Source organism: Rhamphochromis longiceps, linkage group LG22 (genome assembly GCF_057381845.1).
Source record: "Rhamphochromis longiceps isolate RC_006_pf linkage group LG22, R_longiceps_female_GT1.1, whole genome shotgun sequence".
Classification (NCBI taxonomy): Eukaryota; Metazoa; Chordata; class Actinopteri; order Cichliformes; family Cichlidae; genus Rhamphochromis; species Rhamphochromis longiceps.
The window spans coordinates 5,264,388-5,286,289 of NC_140577.1; the positions used below are offsets into that span (position 1 = coordinate 5,264,388).

The following is a 21,902-nucleotide window of genomic DNA, read 5'->3' on the forward strand; positions in this document are numbered from 1 at the left end:
AAAAACTTTGTTATGAAGGCTTACCCTGAAAACCTTCAGAAATATTTAAAGTTCTGGAAAAGCTCTCAGCAGAAAACAGGTAAACAGGACACAGCAATGCTCCTCTGTGGTTTTAATGTGCAGTAACTTTTCAGCAGCTCACAATCTTTTCTCCCTGTTTCCCTGTACACAGCTTATGGTTCACTTTTCTTCTGTTCTCGGGATTTTATCTCTCTTTGTCTTTGATTCCCAGAAATTTGATTCTGTTGATGTGGACGTAGCATTTTCAATGTAGAGAAATGTTTCTCCCGCTTTGCTTACCTGGATGATTGAGCATGCATCGAGACATTTGTCTCTTATTCTTCCCTCTTAGCCTTTTGTTCCCCTGGTGTGCAGGGTATATACTTGACTACTTATTTTACTTTCTGGTGATATTGGATTTACTATTCATGTAATTTGTGTACTGGGAGTACCTTGCCACTTGTCAAGATGGCAGTGAATCTCTCCTTCACTGCAGTTCTTCTTTCAGTGTCTCTCCTCCAGAAGACTCCCTCCTCTCCAGTCAGCTGTGACGCTACAGTTTTGTATCCTGACAGAGGCGTGATGCTCTGGAGGAAAGATGGAGAGGAGATTGATGAAGGTGTGAAAAAAGAAGAGAAGATCCCAAACCATGACAGGACCTTCCAGTCGAGTGTCGATCTGAATGTTTCATCAGTCACATCTTAGACTGGAGGAGATAGGACTGTGTGTTTCAGCTCTCTAATGACAGCATCATCACCAAACTTGACAAAGGAAACAAACTGAGGTAAGTCTAAAGCTAGATTTTTCACACAGTCATCTAACAAGCGCTCGTTAAAAATGCCATGTGTTGTTTTTGTTCAGCAGAGAACCAAACTGACATTATTATTGTCATCATGGCTGCTCTGGGATTTTTTGTTGTCGTCATCGTCGCTTGCAACCCTCGCATTAATGAAAATGATGAAAATTAAGTGAATATCTTGTTTAATGTTTGAGTCTAAAACTGTCAAAAAAAGTAAACAAACAGGGAAAATATTTGCTTTTGTTTTTCATACATATGTGTCATACACGTTGTCACTCTCACGTAGTTAAATTTTTATATTTACACATTTCCCATACATGTGTTTTCTGTTATGATAGGCTGTGTGGCAGGCAGGCAGGAAAAAGGACCCAAAAAGCAGGAGTCTCAAAGACAGGACTGGAACTCAAAACGCATCTTTTATTGCTGGCAAAACCTCATAAAATAAAACTCACAAAAAACAAACTCAGGCACTGGAACATGACAAACACACAACATGTAGAGGGCACAACACGACAGACAGCAAAGGAAAACACAGCACTTATATACACAGGGAGTAATCAGAAGATGGGAAACAGGAGGGAGACACAGTTGGATTAGGGCTAAGGAGACAGGGGGAAGTAAAACTCAATATAATGTCATAGGACTTGGAACCATCAAAATAAAACAGGAAACAAGAAACAAATCACAAAGATGCAAATTTGACGCTGAACTAAACCTAGCATAATAATCAAAATAGCACAACTTAAAGAACCAGAGCATAAATCCTAATATAGAAAAAACACCAAAATATAAGAAAAATTAACCAGAACCATGACATTTTCACTTACGCATTTCTACAGTTTGCTCTTATGCACATGCATTCAATATGCAATTAATCTTACAAATGATATATGTATGTAAGAGAAGAATGTATGTGTGTGAAAGAATATAGTGGAAACAGAAGGAAGGCTGTACCACTGTGATTGGTCTAGAAACACGTGCAGGATCACGTTCTGTGATGTGGTGTCTATCAGCATGGAAGGGGGAGAAGAAATCTGAGTACTTGGGGTTTTATAAAAATGTTTTATTGTCTCCTGAAACTGTCATATCCTTGTCTTCATCACTTGATTTTTAGGCAGACAAGTGACAGCGAGGTAGCTTCAACAAACCAAGTAGCTACATGAAGTCAGACTGGAGTGGAGAAGGCTTTGTGATATCAGACCCAGAAACACTACCGGTCAAGGAAAAGGTAAGAACAAACAAGCTGTTGATTAACTGTACATTTGGGAAATACTAAATATCATAATTTTAAAAATATTTTTAGCACTGTAGTTGAATTGGGGCATTTGTGTTTTATATTATTGTATTTTATTATATTACATTTTTATATTACTTATTTTTATTCAAGACTCACTGAAGTTAAATTGTCAAAGCTCTTAACATTTTGTGTTTATGCACATGCTTTTGCCATACACTCAGCTCATATATAGAATAGCAACTTTCAGAGGGCCCACTGTGCAACTTTTACACAACATGAACTGTGACCTCAGTAACATTTTATTTTATTTTATTTTTAAAAACTATGACAGTTAAGTGTAATTATAAGTTGGGCGAGAGTACTCAATAATAATAGTATAGGTAAATGCAGTAAATGATGAAGAAATATGAAATATAGTTTCTGTGTTGTTGTTGTTGTAGGGCCAAGACACATTATCATGATCAAAGATGTCATCCTTCTTCCACGGCCATCAAGCAGTGTTGTTGTCAAGTGTTAACCATTCCTCGCCGTCAGTCCCCTGACCGTGGTCGGGAGACACGAGGGGAGATGCTTCCTCCAGGGCCGAAGTTTGTCCTCCTTCGGAGTTAACTCCCTTCACTTTTGTGGAGTAGTGAGGCAGACAGAAATCAGCCGAGGCACCGGAGAGTACTGAAGAGATGAGGCTTTAATAACAGTACTGCACACTTCGAAAACACACTGCATAGCCTGTAGCCCGTTAGAACACTGCTCCCGGTTGCCCTCTCTACCCATGACACACTCTCTCACTCTCTTTTTCCTCTTTCGCTCCCCGCGTTTCCTTCACGCGCATGCTCACACACACATCACATACACTCCTTACTGCACCCAGTCACACACAAGACAGCAATTCCCGCAACACTACCCCCACTCTGGATGGCAATTAAACAATAATTCCACTCCAGCATTGTAATGCATAAAACTGGTACACAATCCCCTTTACCACTTGGAGCCCACAGGAGATAAAAGTGTTAGCCATTACCGCATATAAGGTGAGGTATAGTATCAACGAGTGCACTTCAGTGACAAAGAGGTTGGCTCAAGTAAGGTGTACATACATGTGCAAAATAAAGCATTTCAAGTGCTGTTAAGTAGAAAAGAAATTACACAATTGTAACTATTATATGGCGACCGGGAATAACCAACTTATCCTAGCATCTAGGAAGGCACAAATACAAATGGATAAGTGCATGTAGATAACCCCGTAGGTCCTTCAGATACTTTTTTTAAAATGTAAACACTGGAACAATGAAAAAAAAATATAACTCTTTTAAACCATTGTAGCTAACAGTATAGGAGGCTGAAACGATTTAAACTTGAACCGAATCTTCAGTCCTACTTGGAACTGTCCATGGTAGGTAAACCAAGTTAAGTGATCCACACTCCATACCGATCTGGAGCTCTGCGCCGACGAGTCGGTCGCTGAAACTGCTGGCCCGGGTGGTCTGGCTCACCCACCACACCCCCACCATTCTCATGGTCTACATGGGAAGGGAACGATGGGACAACCACAACCAGAGCGGGATCAGCTGCAACTGAGACAGAAGGCTGTTCTCTACTGCCAGTTGCAGTAGAGAACAGACTGTGCAGACCCAGATCACGGTCTGCTGGGTCATCTTCTAAAGCTGGTGGTGGGACCTCTGTAGGGGACCACTGATGAGCCTGATCAAGGACCCAGGTATTGTCCAGTGGCTCGCGGCAGCGATAATGCTTTAGCTGGTCATGGTGGACAACTTTCACTTTAGACCTTGGGTTCTTCTGGATCCGATAAACTAGGTCATCCAATTGTCCCAGGACAAATAATGGTCCTTCATACGATGGGAGGAACTTTCTGACCTTGTTCTTGACGTGACGTGTTCCTTTGATGAGATACCACACAGGATCTCCAGTCTTATACTGTGTGTGGCAACAGTTCTTGTCATATTGCCTTTTTGCGCGCTTGACTGACTCACCCAGGGCTTCCCTGGCGATGAGGTGGGCCAGCTCCAGCCACTCACGCATTTGCTGCACATACTCTGGAACTGAGGGTTGGTTGCCTGGATCAGGAGGTAGACCTGCGACAAGGTCCACTGGCTCACTCAGTTCTCGGCCAAACATCATGAAGTTCGGGGTGAAACCTGTAGCACTGTGTTTGGTCGCCCTGTAGGCCATAACAGCGTACGGGATCATCAGGTCCCAGTCCCAATGACAACGCTCTGCTGTGGAGGCCAGGATCTTCTGGAGAGTGGCATTGAAACGTTCAACCTGGCCATCTGACTGGGGTCGGAACGGCGTTGTATGAGTCTTATCTATGCCAAACAAACTGCACACCCCTTGGAACACATCAGATTCAAAATTGCGTCCCTGGTCACTGTGTAGTGCTTGAGGTATCCCGTAGCGGCACACCCACTCAGATGCAACGACCTCGGCAACGGTTGCAGCCCGTTCATCTGGGATAGGAAAGGCTTCAGTCCACTTTGTAAAGTAGTCTTGTATCACAAGCACATATCGGTTTCTGCGCTCTGTCTCATTCAGTGGTCCCATAATGTCCAGCGCAACACGCTCCACTGGGGCTCCTACCCGGACAGTTCCCATCGGAGCTTGCGGTGTCTTCTGGGGTCGGGCCCTGGATGCACAGCTGGTACAAGTACGGCACCAAAGAGCGACGTCTTCCCTCATGTGATACCAATAGAATCGGGTTCGTAGTCTGGCCACAGTCCTCTCGACACCAAAATGTCCACCCACTGGCCCTTCGTGCATCTGGCCCATCACTTCTGGTTGTAGCTTGCATGGCAGTACGATTTGGGGATAGAACTGGGTCTCGTCAAGGCAGTAGAAGCGACGGACCAGAACTCCATCTCTGAAGTAGAGCCGTTTCCATTGAGCCCAGTATGTCTTAGTGGCTGGGCTGCATGGTGAAACAATAGTCCATGGGGGGCGCTCACTGCTGGCCTCCATCCAGGCGCGTATGGGTGCAATGTCTGCATCAGCGTCCTGGGCTTGGCTCAGCTCCCCCATGGTCCAGCCATGAAACAGAGAAGCAGTATCAAGGGTTTTAGCCACATATACTTTCTCAGTCAGCTTTACAGTGTGTGTATTAGTGGACATGTTCTGGTGTGATATGTCTGTTCTAGTGTGAATTGTCTGTTCTGAAATGTCTGTGTTGCTAGGAGTGTTTTGACATAAAATGTCTGACTTTGTAAGAGCAGTTTGGTCTAAAGTCTTTGTTTCTGGTGTGGTGGTGTTATGACTTACCCCCACTAGACACACCGCTGTAGTAGCCGGTTGTCCCTCCACCCTCACCGGACTCAGCAACAGGGAGCTGGTGTCAGAGTCCAACTCGCATTGAACTGCCTGATGACTGGCCCCTCCGAGATGCTTGGGGGGGTCCTGCACTCTGCATGGACAGGACTGGCGACAGGGTCTTCTGGAGAGGCTATCAGCATTGGTGTGCACTCGACCTGGACGGTGGATGATCTCAAAGTTGTACTCGGCAAGCTTCTCGAGCCATCGAGCTAATTGTCCCTCTGGCTCTTTCATTTTTGTTAGCCACCGTAGACTGCTATGGTCTGTGCGCACTTTGAAAGGCCGTCCAAGGAGATACTGGCGAAAGTGGGACGTGAAATCCACGACAGCTAGTAGTTCACGTCGTGTGGTGCAGTAGTTTTGTTCAGTTCTTGATAGCTTACGACTGCCATATGCCAGCACACGTTCCACGCCCTGTTGCATCTGTGACAGCACCGCGCCGATGCCAGTGTCGCTGGTATCAGTGTCTAGTGTCATTTCTCCATGGTCAAGTGGATAGCCAAGAACAGGGGCACAGGTGAGTCGACACTTCAGCTTGTCGAAAGCTGCTTGGTGCTCAGCATGCCACTGAAAATGTGCATTCTTCTTGGTCAGGTTGTGCAGGGGTTCGGCTATAGAGGCAAAATCTTTCACAAACCGGCGGTAATATGAGGCCAGGCCGATGAAGCATCTGACCTCCTGGATGGACGTAGGTGTGGGCCACATCTGAACTTTTTGAACTTTGCTGGGGTCGGTAGCCACACCATGCTCGGATACCACATGGCCAAGATAAGCAACTTCGCGGCGAAAGAGGCAGCATTTGGCAGGTTTCAGTTTCAAGTTAGCTTGTTGAAGTCTATAGAATACCTGGCCAAGCCGTTGCAGCATCCCCGACACGTCCTTAGCCAGCACGATGATGTCGTCCAAGTAGACCAGGCAGGTCTCCCACTGCATGCCAGCCAGGACGCGGTCCATCAGGCGCTGGAACGTTGCCGGGGCATTGCATAGTCCAAATGGCATGACGTTCCACTCAAAGAGGCCTGTCCTAGTGCAGAAAGCGGCGGCCCTGCGTGCTCTAGGCGCCAGCTCAACCTGCCAGTAGCCTGATGCAAGGTCTAATGTGCTGAACCATCTGGCAGTTGAGAGTGTGTCCAGCGTGTCCTGGATGCGGGGCAGCGGGTAGGCGTCTGTTATGGTGCGGTCGTTGAGAGCCCTGTAGTCAATGCAGAGATGGTATGTCCCATCTTTCTTACGCACCATAACGATGGGCGAGGCCCAGCTGCTGCAGCTGCGTTGGGCGAGACCGCTCTGTAGACTGTCGTAGATCTGCTGATCAGCATTTTGCTGCTTTTCCCCTGCCATTCTTCGCGGATTTTGTTTGACTGGGGCACCAGGACGGGTTATGATGTCATGCTGCACAAGGCTGGTTCGGCCCAGGTCAGCAGGCCCTGTAGAAAACACATGTCCATAAGTGCAAAGCAAGCGTTTCAGTTGGAGCTGTTCATAGTCATTGAGGTCTGTGGAGCTCTGGGCATAGAGCTCCTGCAGGTGCAGAGGAACCACAGGAGGGCTGGTCAGAGAGTCTGCAGCTGGGGAGACCATGGAGGGTTCCACGGCCTCAGCTGGCTGGAGGAGCCCGGCAATGGATCCCGCCTTAATTGTTACTGCTTTATTGCCAAGGTTAAAAAGGCGAAGTGGGACAGCTTTAGAAGGCTGTGCGTTGACTAGGACTCTGGCGATAAGTACTTTGTGCTTCTCAACAAAACCTTTGGTGGGACTAAGCATCATGTCACCTCGAGCTGCTGCACCAGGATGCACGTTGCCTTTCACCATATACTCTTGCCCCGGTTCCACCACCACAGTTCTAGCTATTCTCACTGCGTGTGACTTTGTACTGGCTTCGGTTTGGTAGTAGAGCACCTCTTCACCGAAAAGGATGATGCGGCGTTTGCCAAAATCAAGACGTGCTTCAGCTTGAGTGAGGAAGGGATGCCCAAGCAGCACCTCATTTCCTGCTATATCTGCCACCAAGAAATCAACATCCACCTGTCAATTGTTGATATTGACAGGTATCTGGGCTTCACCTAGCACCGGCACGTCCCCAGGGTCCCACACCAAGCAAGGTCTCAACAACTGAGGGCTGTAGTGGTGGTCTCACGTCTGGGTGGATGGAGTTGTAGTAGGGCAGCGGCAGCACGCTCCTCCGGGCTCCACTGTCCAAAACAGCACATACCTCCACTTCGTAGAGGCGCATGGGGATACTAATTTCTTGGCTTTGGCACTTAAGGTGGAGCACAGTGGGTTTTGGGCTGTCCCAAGGGCTACTGTTCAATGTTAAGGCCTTGGTGGTTTTGTGAGGGGAAGGGCACTGCTTTTGGACATGGCCCCAACCTTGACAGTTATGGCAGCGAACCCCACTCCTTTTAAAGTTTCTGTGATTGTTCGGTGTTGTCGAGGGTGTGTGTGGGGCAAAACGATTCGGTGAGGGGCTAGCTGCAGGTGCATGCTCAGCAACAGTCTCATCTTTGTCTTTTTCTCTGACGACGGCAGCTCGGGGCCGGCGTTCAGCTGCGTTACGGGCTCCTTGCTGCATGGCACTGGTTACATAAGATGCAGCCCTTTTAGTGGTTTCGTGTCGGTGGGCTATTTCGTATGCACAGGCAAGTGTGGCTGGGTGCCTCTCTAGCAACTTCTGTACTATTTCTGCATCACCCAGCCCATTGGTGAAAACTTCAACAGCTATAGAGTCTTGTTCAATCTCTGCTCTATTACCATATGCAACAGCCACTTTCCCATAAATGTCATCTCTGAAAACATGCAGGGCCTCTCCAGGTTTACGCACTCGCTGCCTCAGTTCTACAGCAACAGCAGCTGTATGGTCAGAAGAAGGGCCATATGCAGTTTCCAGTTCGTCCACCAGGCGGCGGTAATCCCATTTGGATGAGCGGGGATTTCTGTGGATAATGGCCCCTGCTGCTCCAACTAGGCAGAATTTAAGCTGAGTTGTCATTGTTTTTTCTGACCAATAGTTGGCTTCAGCGCAGCTCTCAAACCTGTGCAGAAATTCCTTCCACGGTGTGGTGCCGTCATATTGGCCCGGACGTAGGGTGGGGATTCTCTCTCTAGTGTCACCGTCCTCTTCACTGTCAGATGGGGGCTGACGGGGCACACAGCGGGTCTTGCCTGGTTTCGAGCGGGGTTTATGCTGTGCAGTGATTTCCCCATAGCTTATGGCTTCATTATGGCTACTGGAAGGCATACATTGCATGGGTGTATTTAACATTGCGTTAAACTGAGCCGGTGTGCTGTGTACAAAACTGTCCATGTGAGCGGAGGAAAATGGGTTTGAGTCTGGATAGTGGATTTTCATTTGGGGAGTAGGAGCTGGATAATAGTTAATGCTGCTGCCTGTGTTTCTCTCACGGCCGTAGCTGCGGCATTCAGCATAAACGAAGGGATTCGTGCGGGAAAACTGCGGCCGGGCAGGACCATCGGGCGGCGCGGATACCCACTCTCCATTAGCGTGTGTGTTAGCACAACTTTCGGCACACAGGAATGGGTTCATATGTCCACATTTAGTCACAGCTCTGTCTCTGTTAGCTTCCCTAATGCTCGCGGCACCCTCGGAGACACTGGTCAGCGATATGAACGGGTTGGAGTAATTGGTCTCAAGTCCGTACTTTTCACGAGAATGGCGAGCAGCGGCCATCGCTAGTTAGCTGAGCTACGGCTAATACACTTGTAATTACGGTCACTCGGCTTTATCGTTAGCCGCTTTAGCCTGTCGGTTTTTCTCAGTGCTCACCACTCCTTTGACAACGTGAGAGGGTCCCTTCGTGGTCGCCAGTGTTAACCATTCCTCGCCATCAGTCCCCTGACCGTGGTCGGGAGACACGAGGGGAGATGCTTCCTCCAGGGCCGAAGTTTGTCCTCCTTCGGGGTTAACTCCCTTCACTTTTGTGGAGTAGTGAGGCAGACAGAAATCAGCCGAGGCACCGGAGAGTACTGAAGAGATGAGGCTTTAATAACAGTACTGCACACTTCGAAAACACACTGCATAGCCTGTAGCCCGTTAGAACACTGCTCCCGGTCGCCCTCTCTACCCATGACACACTCTCTCACTCTCTTTTTCCTCTTTCGCTCCCCGCGTTTCCTTCACGCGCATGCTCACACACACATCACATACACTCCTTACTGCACCCAGTCACACACAAGACAGCAATTCCCGCAACACAAGGATCGCACAAAGAAGCATTAATATGAACAAAGAGAAATATTGTAATGTAATGTACTGTAATGTATCCACTGAATCTCTATGTCATGAGATGGGCAAGATTCCAGATAAGTTTTGAACTCTCCATAGCCTCTGAACCTCTGAGCTTCTAAAGAACAAAATAATCTGTAGCTTCTCTTTGAATTTGTTCAAGACATTTAATACAATATCTTTTAAAAGTTCTGTCATGACACTTGAATGTTTTGTAAGGTTAGTTGTGTGGACTTTTTTCAGTTTATTTTAGTTTCCTGAAGCACAGAAGCTCGTATTTCATTACTTGGAGCTTTTCAATACAGTCATCTTTGGTGGCATCTGGTGGACAAACATATGAAGGACAGTTTGAAACTACAACTTCTTCATTATGATCACTCATTCAACAGAGCTGAATTGACAGCTTCTGTTTGCATATGTCTGACATCAGGCTGATCTGGTGCTTTGAGCATATATTTTTTTGGGGGGGTGAAAAAATTACGTTACGTCTATTTTATTGATAAATCACTCCTGGTTTAAAGATGAGCCATGGTGTGTTCTCCTTTTGCTTGTGACATCTTGATGCGTTTTCATTATTTATAAAAAATAAACTATATATAATAATGTACAACACAATCTTATAATAGGTTGGAGAGTGCTTGTGCTAATTATGTAATTAACTAGTGGAGTAGTACGTTTGTATATAATATACTATAATTATAAGATATGTATTGTGCATTTTTTATGCACATTTTAGGTGGATGAGTTAAAAAAAAAAAAGACGGCAGATGGCTCAAATGAGGTGGCCGAAGAGTAAACACTACTTTTGTTTACATGTCGGCAAAGTCACGTGACATTAGTGATGTTAAGACTTAATACGGTTCTGTTTTTAAAGCCTTTAAACGATACGCTGTTCAAAGGTTGACTTTAATCTTACAGAGATTTTATGAATAATTAATGTCAGTAACATATCCCCATATACCAATGTGTGCTCACAGTCTACTACACTAGTGTGTATGTGGTGAGTTCACTCTACCAGTTCTGCCCCTAGAGAAAATGCCTCTCCTGCTCTATCTTAACTTTGCTGTGGTGGCCCAGTGTAGAGATTTATTAACCATGTGACTGACTCTTTTAGTTCTGCTTTAAGTGTAAATACAACAGGTCTTACTTTGCTTTTAAAAAATAATGTAAATGTAATCTTACCTAGTGATGCAGAGGTAAGATGAACACTAATATGAACACTATTTTCATCTCAGTTTGAATTAGGGGGGTTATATGTATTTGAATTTGAGTTCTGTTCCCTTTCAGATGAGGTCTGGGCTAGAGCTACTACAGCTGTGGCAAAACAAGTGTAATATAAAATATGTGTCCATCCATCCATCCATCCATCCATTCGCTTCCGCTTATCCTTCTCAGGGTCGCGGGGGGCGCTGGAGCCTATCCCAGCTGTCATAGGGCGAGAGGCGGGGTACACCCTGGACAGGTCGCCAGTCTGTCGCAGGGCCAACACACAGGGACAGACAACCATTCGCACTCACATTCACACCTAATGGCAATTTGGATTTTCCAATTAACCTATCCCCACTAACTGCATGTTTTTGGACGGTGGGAGGAAGCCGGAGTACCCGGAGGGAACCCACGCAAACACGGGGAGAACATGCAAACTCCACACAGAAAGACCCCGGCCTGATGGTGGAATTGAACTCAGGATCTTCTTGCTGTGCGGCAACAGTGCTAACCACCGTGCCACCGTGCTGCCTTAAAATATGTGGGATGTGTGCAATATATCACAGGAAGACTCATAGACATTTGAAAAAAAAAAAGAAGTCATTTAGGTGCATACGCTGTCATTTTTTTTTTTAAATAAAAAGGTCAATCATTTCCAAAAGATAAAAGACAGGTGGTCTACACAGCTTATTATAATACAGATCAACATCACAAATCACAAATATTTGAAATAGTATTTCAAATAAAGATATTTCTTTTCCATTTGGGATATTAAGAGCTATCAGTTTATAACGTATTAAATTAAATGCTCTTTTGGTACTAAAGGTTGGCATCAGTATCCTGAACTGAGCTTGTGAGCTAAATGATATGGCAGTTAATGTAAAATGCTGTTTTACTTGGGGATGAAATATAAGAATACAATGTACACTCAGCAGACAAACTTTCCATGTTTTCTTAATTCCTTGTATTTCCAAGCAGTGTGTTCATCACAAGCTTAATCACTATTTGTGACTTTTTGTAAGAGCTGAATATAAATGTAAAATATTAAAGAGCTAACATGTGTGAAAATTTACTTTTTCAGTTAAGTATGGCCATTTCTGTTGAGGTCTGTATTACAAAGCAGTGTCGGCTCGTCCGGGTGACTTCTGGGATAATCTTCTGTACAACCAAGATAGTTCACTTCTTTCTGGGTTGTACTGCCATGGCAACTTATGCTGACAAAATAGTCATAAACAGAGTAGGTTATGATCCAGATTATAAATCAGCAGGCTGTAACAATTAAAGTCTCACTATTGTCCCACCAAACAAGCCTTTTAGTGTTCTTAATCTTCTTTCTTCATCACTTTTCTCTCAACACTTCCTGATAATAAAAAAAAACCTGCTCACAGTGTTTCTATTTTTAAATTGATTTTGCTTTTGCTTCATAGGTTAAATGTGTTGTTTGCTTGAACTGTGACATTCATCACTCCCTTATCTGAGTTTTAATGTCATAGCCACCTTCAAATGTTTATCAATAATCCAATATTGAGAACAGCTTTTGGTTTGTGAAAACAAAGAACAAATGGTAAAACAACCTCTTCATGATTTCAGAAAAGTAACGAGTTATTTAATTTCATAAAATGTGCAGAATTAAAAATCTTTAAAATCTTTAAAGACATTTGCATTGTGTCCTGCACTGGATGCAGCTATATTAATTTTTTGAGATTGAAGAGTATATAGTATGCGACAAACTGTGCAAATGAAAACACAGAAAGAAGAAAACACAAAAAGAAAGATAGAAAGAAAGAAAACAAAACTATAAGGAATTCAAGAAAATTAGATATCATCTTGCTAAATATGAGGAAGGAATGGCATGTAGTTTAAAAAAAAAAAACACCGTGGAGCAACCTACCATTTAGCTCCAATTGCAAAATTATTGCGAAGCCTTCTGTTTTCACTGAGTTACACAAGTAAGTGTTCAGAATGACTAGATGTAACATTTATCTGAAACAATGTGTTTCTTGTTGAGTTTAAGGAATTCCATTTACTGTTGTGGTTATATAGCTGTTATAGTTTGTTCCTGATAATGCTGTGGTGTTATTTACAGTTGTTGTTGTGGTAGAAAAGAGATGCTGTATAAAGAGTGAAGTTATTTACAGGCCTATCTGTACCAGCTGGAGTGGGAGTCACAAGTTTGATTCCTACCCGGTATCCAGTAAGGGTCCTGGCTAGACCAGCTATGCTAAAAACCAAGCCCTGGAATGGCGTGGCTTCATCTGCAGCTCGGACACAAGTATTTTGCTACATGTTGTATGTAGTCTGTATGATTGTGTATGTGACAAATAAAGGTTAGTTTCTTGCTTACCTTGGATACATAGTGTTTGTCTTTTAAACCATCTCTAGTATGATGATAATCATCATACAAATACTCTGCTAGTGTGACTGTTCACAGTATAAGAAACATTTATTAATGGTGTCTTTTTGGTCTAAAACTAGGGCCTAAATCCATGCAGTCAGGGGTGGGGCTTTATTTTGTTGGACACACCATGCAGCCAATCACATGCAAAGACAGAGTAGGGTCATACCATTATCTGTAAGAAGAAGGGGGGCAGACGTTCCCAAGCCAGCAAGTATCGTGGTAAGGCCAGATACACTGAGAGATGGTGGAGCCAGATTTAAATGTAAGAGTTTTGGGGAAAAGTGAAGAAACGTGCAAAAGCATAAAAGGAGAAACATCTGGCTTCATTTTAATGATACTGGGTGTCCAAGTGTCTAAATGAGTCTCACAGGCATGAATGAAGATTTCAGAGATTTAAATAGGCAGATTTTTGCTAAATGAATTGAACAGGGCAGAATTGTTTTTTAAATAAATGTTTATTCATCTACATTCATCACCAAAAAGTGCAAAATATGCAAATAAATCTAAAATCCTAAAGCATTTCTCAATTGCATTTCTTGGTTACAAACAGCCATTAAACCTTCTTTTAATGTAAATTTATATATAAATTACTGACTTCATTTTGCATTTCTATAGTTAATACCTTTTTTCCCCATGAATACCATCACCAGGGAAGTAGAGAAAAGGGAAAAAAAAAGGGGGGGGGGGGGGGGGGGAACCAATTATCTGGTGTAACGGCTCTAACATATGATGTGAGCCAATAATGGAAGGAAACGGCAACCTCGGACAAGTTGAATGCATGATATGTAACTACAACTCCTCCTTTTTATATGCAAAAAATTTTTTGCTCTAGCTTATTTGGTTGCAATTCTACCGGGATTTAATGAGAACACTCCCACTTAGAAGGGTTAAATAGCTCTGTATTTTCTGTGAGATATGTATACCAACCCAGAATGATCACAGATCCATCCTGGCCAGCCCACTGAAAATTTCCTGGCTCCGCCACTGCTCATGGAGCCTTGGAATTGTCATAATGTTTCTTCACTTTTACACCGCTCTTTGCTGCATGAATGACATAAAAATAAAGCTAGTGCAAGTCACTTAAATGATTAAAAAATCTTTTTAAAATAATAAGAGGAAAAAAAATTCTACAAACCATCAGGTTTACATTAAAGAACAAAAGAGTTAATTAAAAATAGAATACTATATAGATGAGGAAGTCTCTTGATTGAGTCTCACAGAGACTTCAGTGCTGTTCTCAGGAGCTGTAAGGTCCACAGAAAAAAGTACAATATTATTAAAATCATTGTTTCATATCCAGATTTTTCGGTTTTAAGTTCTTTACAATTAAACAAATAAAGTCTAACATGTACTATGCTGCAAAAAATAATATAACTGAGCCGTGCACTGCAGCTGCTCACTGCACTGATGAACTTAGCTCCTTTGAAACTCTCACCTTTCTTCTTTTTGTAAACAGCAAATCCAACGGCGGCAATGATGATGAAAATAAGAAGAGCAACAACTATAGCAATGACTGGAGCTGTTGTGTCAGAGGGATTATCTGCTCAGTAGAAAACACAGAAGATAAAATGTGCAAATTAAGCAGGTTAGAAGAGAAGATGTCCATTCTGTGGTGGATTTCTATTAACAACATAATGGTGAGGGGAGTTGATTACACTACGTGAGTCTCAACGAATGTAACTATACATGTAATGTATACATATAAATTAAATAATAATATAAGTTAATAATAAGTTTGTCATTTTTGTTTTCTGTTATGATTTCCATTAGTTTTTATTATGGTAATAACTAATTGAGATCAGAGTCCAAATAAAAAACAGGACAAAACATTCAAATATCAACCAACAGTATCAGCAGACAAAATAAATGTGTTTCTCCCAACTTAATCATTACCGGTTCTCTCACTCCTGTTGGATCTGATTCGTGTTCTATCCAGTTTTGTGATGATGTTCCTAACACCAGAGAGCTCAAACACACAGTCGTATCTGTTCCAGTCTTCAGGTGTGACTGATGAAACATTCAGTTCAACAATTGTCTGGAAGGTCCCATCATTGTTGGGGATGATTTCTCCAAGATCCACACCATCATGAATCTCCACTCCATCTTTTTTCCACAACATCACGGCACTGTCAGGATAGAAACCTGTAGCGTGGCAGCTGACTGGAGAGGAGAGAGTCTTCTGGAGAAGAGACACTGAGGGAGGAACTGGAGAGAGGGAAGGTGGGAAAGAAATGAAGAGAGAATGGATGAACGTAAACACGAGTGAGAAAAAATTGGTGAAGAAAGGCAAGAAGAACAAAGATGAAAAACTTTAATATGAAGATATTAACAAAAATATATTTGATGAGAAAAACACCACAATAGCAGTGGAAAATGTGGAACTCAAGAAAAAAACTGAAAAAAAGATTGAATATGCAATTCAAAACTTCAAATTACTTTAATCATTAGAGCCAAAGAGTCACCAGCTTTTCAGCAGCTCCATAAGGCTGTATTACCAATACCATGGGTCCCGTTCATAGAAATCTCTTTCAACCGTGAACATTTATATAAAACGACCAGTTTTGACATCTAGCCCATTTTAAACTCATCAACAGTTTAAAATGGGGAAATTACCAAAATCGGTGGCACAAGTTGCATTCCATCAGTGCAAACAAGGCAACCAACGCCTAGTAAAATCCAAAAATAGATATTGGTTAAAGCCAAAGTCAAATATCCATTCATCTCTGTGTGAGAATGAAAGAAGCTTTAGGACTGAAGCTCTCTCCATTCATCTCTGTATGAGATGAATGGAGAGAGCTTCAGTCCTAAAGCTTCTTTCATTCCTGTTTGCATTACTGCCATCTTGTGATCATAGTTTGGTATTTTCTGGAATCACAATTAACTCTGTTCCCCAGTATGTCTGTGAAGGATCTCAGTCATCCAGGTCATTGTAGTCTAAGGAGATTTGAAAGAAAAGCGCTTGGACTTCTATAAGTTATAAGTTCAATAAGGAAGATCTATGGCCTCACATCTGTCCATTCCAAGGTGCTGCCGGCTAAATCTAAGCTTTATCACTTTATCACTCCCACTTTCCCACACTGTCAAGGCGTTTGCGTTATCACTGGTCTAGTCCAATCACCTTCTCCCAGCCCTCTCCAGGCCAATCAGTGTTCATGCCTCATACTTTAAATCTCACAGCGCATCTGTCTTTCTCCTTCGCAGACACAGTTGTGCACCTCCTCCCCATCTCCACTGTTCATGACTCAGGCTCCATTCAAGCCACCTTCATCTCCACCACCAGCATCTAGGCTCTGGGCAGTCCTGCTCTAATCCCTTTTACAGCTGGGGTTCTGCTCTGCCGAGACAGGCCATTGGGGTCTAACCGCCAAACACCTTAATCTATATTCTGTTGATCAATAAATCATGTTCATTCTTTTTAATGATCGCTCCTTATTGAACTGGGACCTGTTTGGAGCCTGTGTTTTAAGGGTTTGTCTGTGTATTGTTAGGGTTGAGCTTGTCAAGTGAAAAAAATAATTTCTGGTTGTTTGCACACTGTCGATTGGCCAGGTAAAAAAAGAGTCATTTTCGCAACATGGAAAATTCTGACTTTAAGCTCAACACAGCTGTTACCTTTTTTGTTCAAAGAGCTGCTCCCATAGTCCAAAAAAATCTTCAGTTTCGGATGAAACATACTGAAGAGGTTTTCAACGTATTTAATTAGATTTCTGTGATCATTCAGCATCTGTTCGCTAATTTGAAGCTCTGGTTTCAGTGTGATGATTGTCTTTGTCTTCGGATCAAATTCAAAAATGCCTTCTCCGTTAAAACCAAACTGTAAAAAGCATGAAACCTCTCCAGAGTTTTCATTCACATTGCAGCCAATTATGCTCTGTAAAATGTGAACACCTGGAAAGAGAAAGAGAAACAAAGATTACAATTACGTGTCATTTGTACATTGCGTGACACATTTCTTCTATCAAAATTCTACATTGTCTTTATTGACCGTAAATAAAATCGTGGATGATTTAAAAGTCTGATGTGCCCGTTTTTTAAGATTAAGATTCAGAACAATTAAATAATTAGAACAAGTAAATACATGTTTTACATCAGGATTCCTGGTTTCAATTAAGATTAATTAAGTTAATTATTTTAACGAATTTTATAATTAATCAGTTTTGTGTAGATACATACATGATAATATGACATAGTATATCAAAGAAAGTACTGCACCTTCATTTTGGTTTAAAAGCTGCTTCCAATCAGAAATCAAGCTTTTGAAAAAAATTGGCTGATGCTCAAAACACTCATGAGTGTACCCCAACAACATGTCAGGGTTGTCATCAAACATTTTTTTCACCCAGTCCTGTCTTGGTTCTACTATCTTCTTGCTGGCATCGCAATAAAGCACCTCCGTGTCATCAACCACTGCAACATACATAAGCTCTGAGATGTTTGGGTCTCCAGAGGATCCAGTGACAAGATACTTCAGAGAATGACTCACTGTAGGACAAACAAATGTTTATGATGTTTGCAAATAACAGAAAATACAGAAATAAAACAATTATGACTCATCCATTATGATGCAGTAAAAGAAGCGGAAAAAGTAACAAACACCTTGAGGGGATTGTTGTGATTTGGTGGTAAATAGCTGATTTGAATTGAACTTAATAACAGCGTCTACAGTAGGGCTGAGGGAGTGTTATTGTTTATTATATCAATAAACAACAATAATAATAAAACTTGACAATAAAGAATCTTAATCTTAATCTTACTGTGGTAAAGGTGTGTGGCCAAAGGACTGTGAAGTAGTCTGGCTCGAATGTCAAGGAAAGTGTCAAGGTAAGCAAACTCAGCAGACATTTGGGGTTCCCATAGATGAGCGATTTATTTACAGTGACCTCCATTATATTGAAAATTAACAGAACTCACCCAAATTAACATATGACAAAAATTTAAAAACACAGCTCACCTCTACTTCTTCCTCTGAATCAAACTGAGACTGACTATATAGGGCTGTCAATTTACCTTCAGTTAGTCTAGGCAGTACCGCTAACTTGAGCTGAGAAATCTAAAATTCAACACAAAGGGCTGAGATTCACATAAAGCTGCAGCACAATGCTTACACAAACAAACCCAGGATAGTACTTTGACAAAATTAATCATAGCAAATAAACATATGTAGAAAATAATGTGATTAATGTGCAAAAATGTAATACTGCTGAGACAAGTGGAGAGTGTTCCAACTGCTCATCCGCTTTGTCACAAGGACCAACATTGTAAAACAGTCATACATGCTTTTGAACAGGATTATTTGAGCCTATAATAATGGGCATGGATGTAATTTTGAGCTTTTAATGATTTCTTTGAACTGTTATTTTTCCAAGGTGAAGTGATTGTGTGAGTGAGCACTAATTTGTACATAATGCATTTCAACGGGAAGGTGTCACCATTGCAACCAAGAAAAATAAAGCTTAGCTGTTTTAAACAAATCCACGGTGTTCTTTCTAAACGTAGGCCAGTACGCCTAACCCTAACCAAGTCTTCTTTTTTTTTTTTAAATTCCATAAACCTAACCAAATCATCAAAACATATTTTAAACAAAATATTTTTAAAAAACATTTTTTTAAAAGTCTTTAAAAATGTTTGTTTCATGTTTTGAAAATATTAGTTCCAGGTCCATGCACACATATGAGCATAAACTGGTGAAAATTCATAATCAGGGACACAAATGTAAAGAAATTTGTGATGAGGAATATGAAAAATAAATGTAATTTGAGCCATGAAACAATCAATAGATTTTGAGTTTTTGTTGGTATTTTTTTTTCCTTTCACCAATAGGATAAGGCAGTTGAATGTTGATATTTGTTCTTTTTTGCTGAGGGTCTTTATTCTGTCCGTGCTGTAGAAGCAGTCTTACTTGTGTGTAGCTGGAAAAACATAATTACTGCAGAAAACAAACAAGATTTAGTTCAGTTTATTTCAGAGAGCACTAAGGGAGTGCCTTCAGTCCCTAATTTGATCCCACATCTTCTAAAAAAATATCCCAATTCAAAGATTAATTGTTTTCTAGCAGATGAAAAAAAAATTGCCAAATACTTTTAAATCATCCTCTGCTGAGCAACCTGTGAACCGTAAATAACCTTATTTGACTTCATACTGCACCCACAGCAGTATCTTTTAACATGGGCATGTTTTACTCAGTTTGATCAAGTGTGACTCTGCCTCTTGTTTATGAGCTATTAACACCAGAAGTGTAAGCAGGGGGGAAAAGGGGAAAAAGGGGGGAGAAAAAAAAAGAAAAAAAAAGGGTAGCACTTTTGATTACAGCTCAGTAATAGTCATGGTAATAGTAGGGTAACAAGGTGGAAACAAGAACGTTAAATGTGATCATTTCCAAGTTGAAAGGGTGGTATACCCAGATTATAGCCATCTACTTCCAGTGAATTTTGTAGTGGTTTATTTCTAACAATAGACATTAAATATTCCAATATGTTAATATGTTTTGGGCAGAAAACAGGAATTAATTATTTTACTTTATACACAAATTATAATGGTTAATCTTTTTTTCCCCCCTCCTCAATAGGACAGTCTGTATCTGGGGAATTGTTGCTCAAACTGCCAATTACATCACTTGCTTTTATATTGTTTTTCTTTCAAAACTTGATCGGCTTGGTGCTTTCTTCTGCAGGACAGGCTGGCTCTCTGGATGGTTAGAGGTCAATCAATGATGAAGGCGGGGCAGGACGGTGGTGGAGAATCGGGGGAAATTGGATGGCATCCTATTTTTGTGTACTGACACTTTAAATATGTGGTCTTTCCTACCTGAAATATTTTTACCATGTCATGTATTGGCATGTCATCCATGTATAAAATATCCTGTGAAAGAGGATACTCTTTCAGTTAATTCCAGACTTGCTTGTTTTAATCAGTTATTATCTTGGCATTAAATTCCTGCTTTTAACAGACGTTCTCCTGGGGGTGCAGTACATGAGTAATGGGTTATAGAGGATGAAGTCCCTTAATGCAGCAAATAATATTTTCTGTTGAAAATTTAAGAAAATGTTTAACACTAGAGAATTTGAGATATTTTAATGAATTTAGAGTGAATGGAGCTCACCTATCAGACTGTCTCACTTTCTTAGCTACATTCCAGTAATTAATCCATTAAGACTACATTTGTTTAATTACACTTTGGATTCCAGTGTTTAAGTGATGACCAATATAGACCATCCAATCAACAAATTTTAAAAAAAAGAAAAAAAGAAAGAAAACCACCATGTGCATTTAATAAATAGAAGCTTTATTATCAAAAACATTTGCTCATTACAAATGACTCTGGTTCATAAAAACACGGCAATCTTGGAACTCAGTGCTTAGAAGCACCAGGTAAGTGACCTGTTGAAACTGATGTGAAGTGCACTAAAACATCATCTAGTCCTGGACATGTAACCTAGGTGTTTTAAGAAACAGCTCAACACAATGTCCAAACATCAATATCGCGCTTTGCATCGCTATTTCTGCAGAAATATGTTTCCTCAAAAATGTACGAGTCCTTACTTGATTCTCCTATAGAAACTGATTCTTGTGAATCCTTGAGAAGGGGTGCATTGTCCTTTGTTTACAATCTTTTGTTATTATTTATCATTGATAATCACCACAGCAGTATCTGATTTGGAATAGTTTTATGCCAAATAGTATGGCAATTCTCCAGCTGGAATTGAACCAGCAACATTTTGTATGCTTGGCAAATGAAAACTTTTCTGGTTTTGGGTATCTTTAAACTTAATTATATTTTGTAATGATCAATGCTCTACCATGTACATATCTGTTTTTAAAGGTTCTGTGTGTTTAGATTAAGTAGTTTCTGAAGTGTCTCTTTCCGCATCTAATACACACCATCCTGAACACACAGACTTGACTAGCTGTCCAAAAGTTACTGTGCTCACAAGAGCAGTGCATTTATTTAGATCTGTTGTAAATACATTGTTAGTCTTTTTAACTAAAAACTGTTACAGTTAGATTTACCTGTCTGCTGATACATTTTAGTTGCATTTTACTAAGAATAGCATTGCCAAGTGAATGTTATATATTTTTTGATTGTGGTTCATGATCTTACCTGCAGATGCAGTGTGACAAAGGAGGAACAGGATCACTAGCTTCACCACCATGTTCAGCGTGTTAGAGTTAAACTGAAGAATTAACAAGAGTCATTTGGTTTTACAGGCTTGTTCAGTTTGAAGGTATTTCCTGGTTCAGGTTGCGTCTTCAGGTATGTTAAACTTCAACTGAAACCAAACACAACCTTAACTCTTACCCTACACTTGTCATGATAGGCTGTGTGGCAGGCAGGCAGGAAAAAGCACAGAAAACGCAGGACTGGAACTCAAAACGCAGCTTTTATTGCTGGCAAAACCTTCTCATAAAATAAAACTCACAAAAATCAAAACTCAGAACAGAGGCACTGGACCATGACAAACACACAGCATGTAGAGGTTACAACACAACAAAAGCAAACACAGGGCTTAAATACACAGTGGAGTAATAAGGGAATGGAAAACAGTAGGGAGACACAGCTGGGAGAAATTAGGGCTAAGGAGACAGGGGGAAGTAAAACTGAATATAATGACATAGGACTGGGACTATCAAAATAAAACGGGAAACATGAAACAAATCAGAAAGATGCAAATTTGACACTGAACTCAACGTAGAATAATAA

At 41.5% G+C, this 21,902-nt stretch overlaps 1 protein-coding gene across 1 annotated transcript; it reads right to left on the reverse strand.

Moving 5' to 3' along the window:
* Positions 1-14,386: 14,386 nt before the first annotated feature.
* Positions 14,387-21,354, reverse strand: LOC146643202 (major histocompatibility complex class I-related protein 1-like). The gene is made up of 6 exons (XM_085396648.1): positions 21,303-21,354; positions 17,417-17,686; positions 16,817-17,092; positions 15,098-15,409; positions 14,642-14,744; positions 14,387-14,459 (listed from the first exon to the last, which is right to left on the reverse strand). Exons 1-6 carry the CDS (start codon positions 21,352-21,354, stop codon positions 14,387-14,389), a joined length of 1,086 nt encoding a protein of 361 aa, XP_085252774.1.
* Positions 21,355-21,902: the final 548 nt, after the last annotated feature.

What these genes read in the sequence shown, in the direction of transcription:
- LOC146643202 (XM_085396648.1), bottom strand. Translation starts at nt 21,354, where the DNA reads ATGGTGGTGAAGCTAGTGATCCTGTTCCTCCTTTGTCACACTGCATCT. An exon ending in TTGTCACACTGCATCTGCAG is followed by an intron (nt 17,687 to 21,302) that starts GTAAGATCATGA and finishes TTTGTCCTACAG; the next exon opens with TGAGTCATTCTCTGAAGTAT. An exon ending in CAGCTCTTTGAACAAAAAAG is followed by an intron (nt 15,410 to 16,816) that starts GTAACAGCTGTG and finishes CCCTCTCTCCAG; the next exon opens with TTCCTCCCTCAGTGTCTCTT.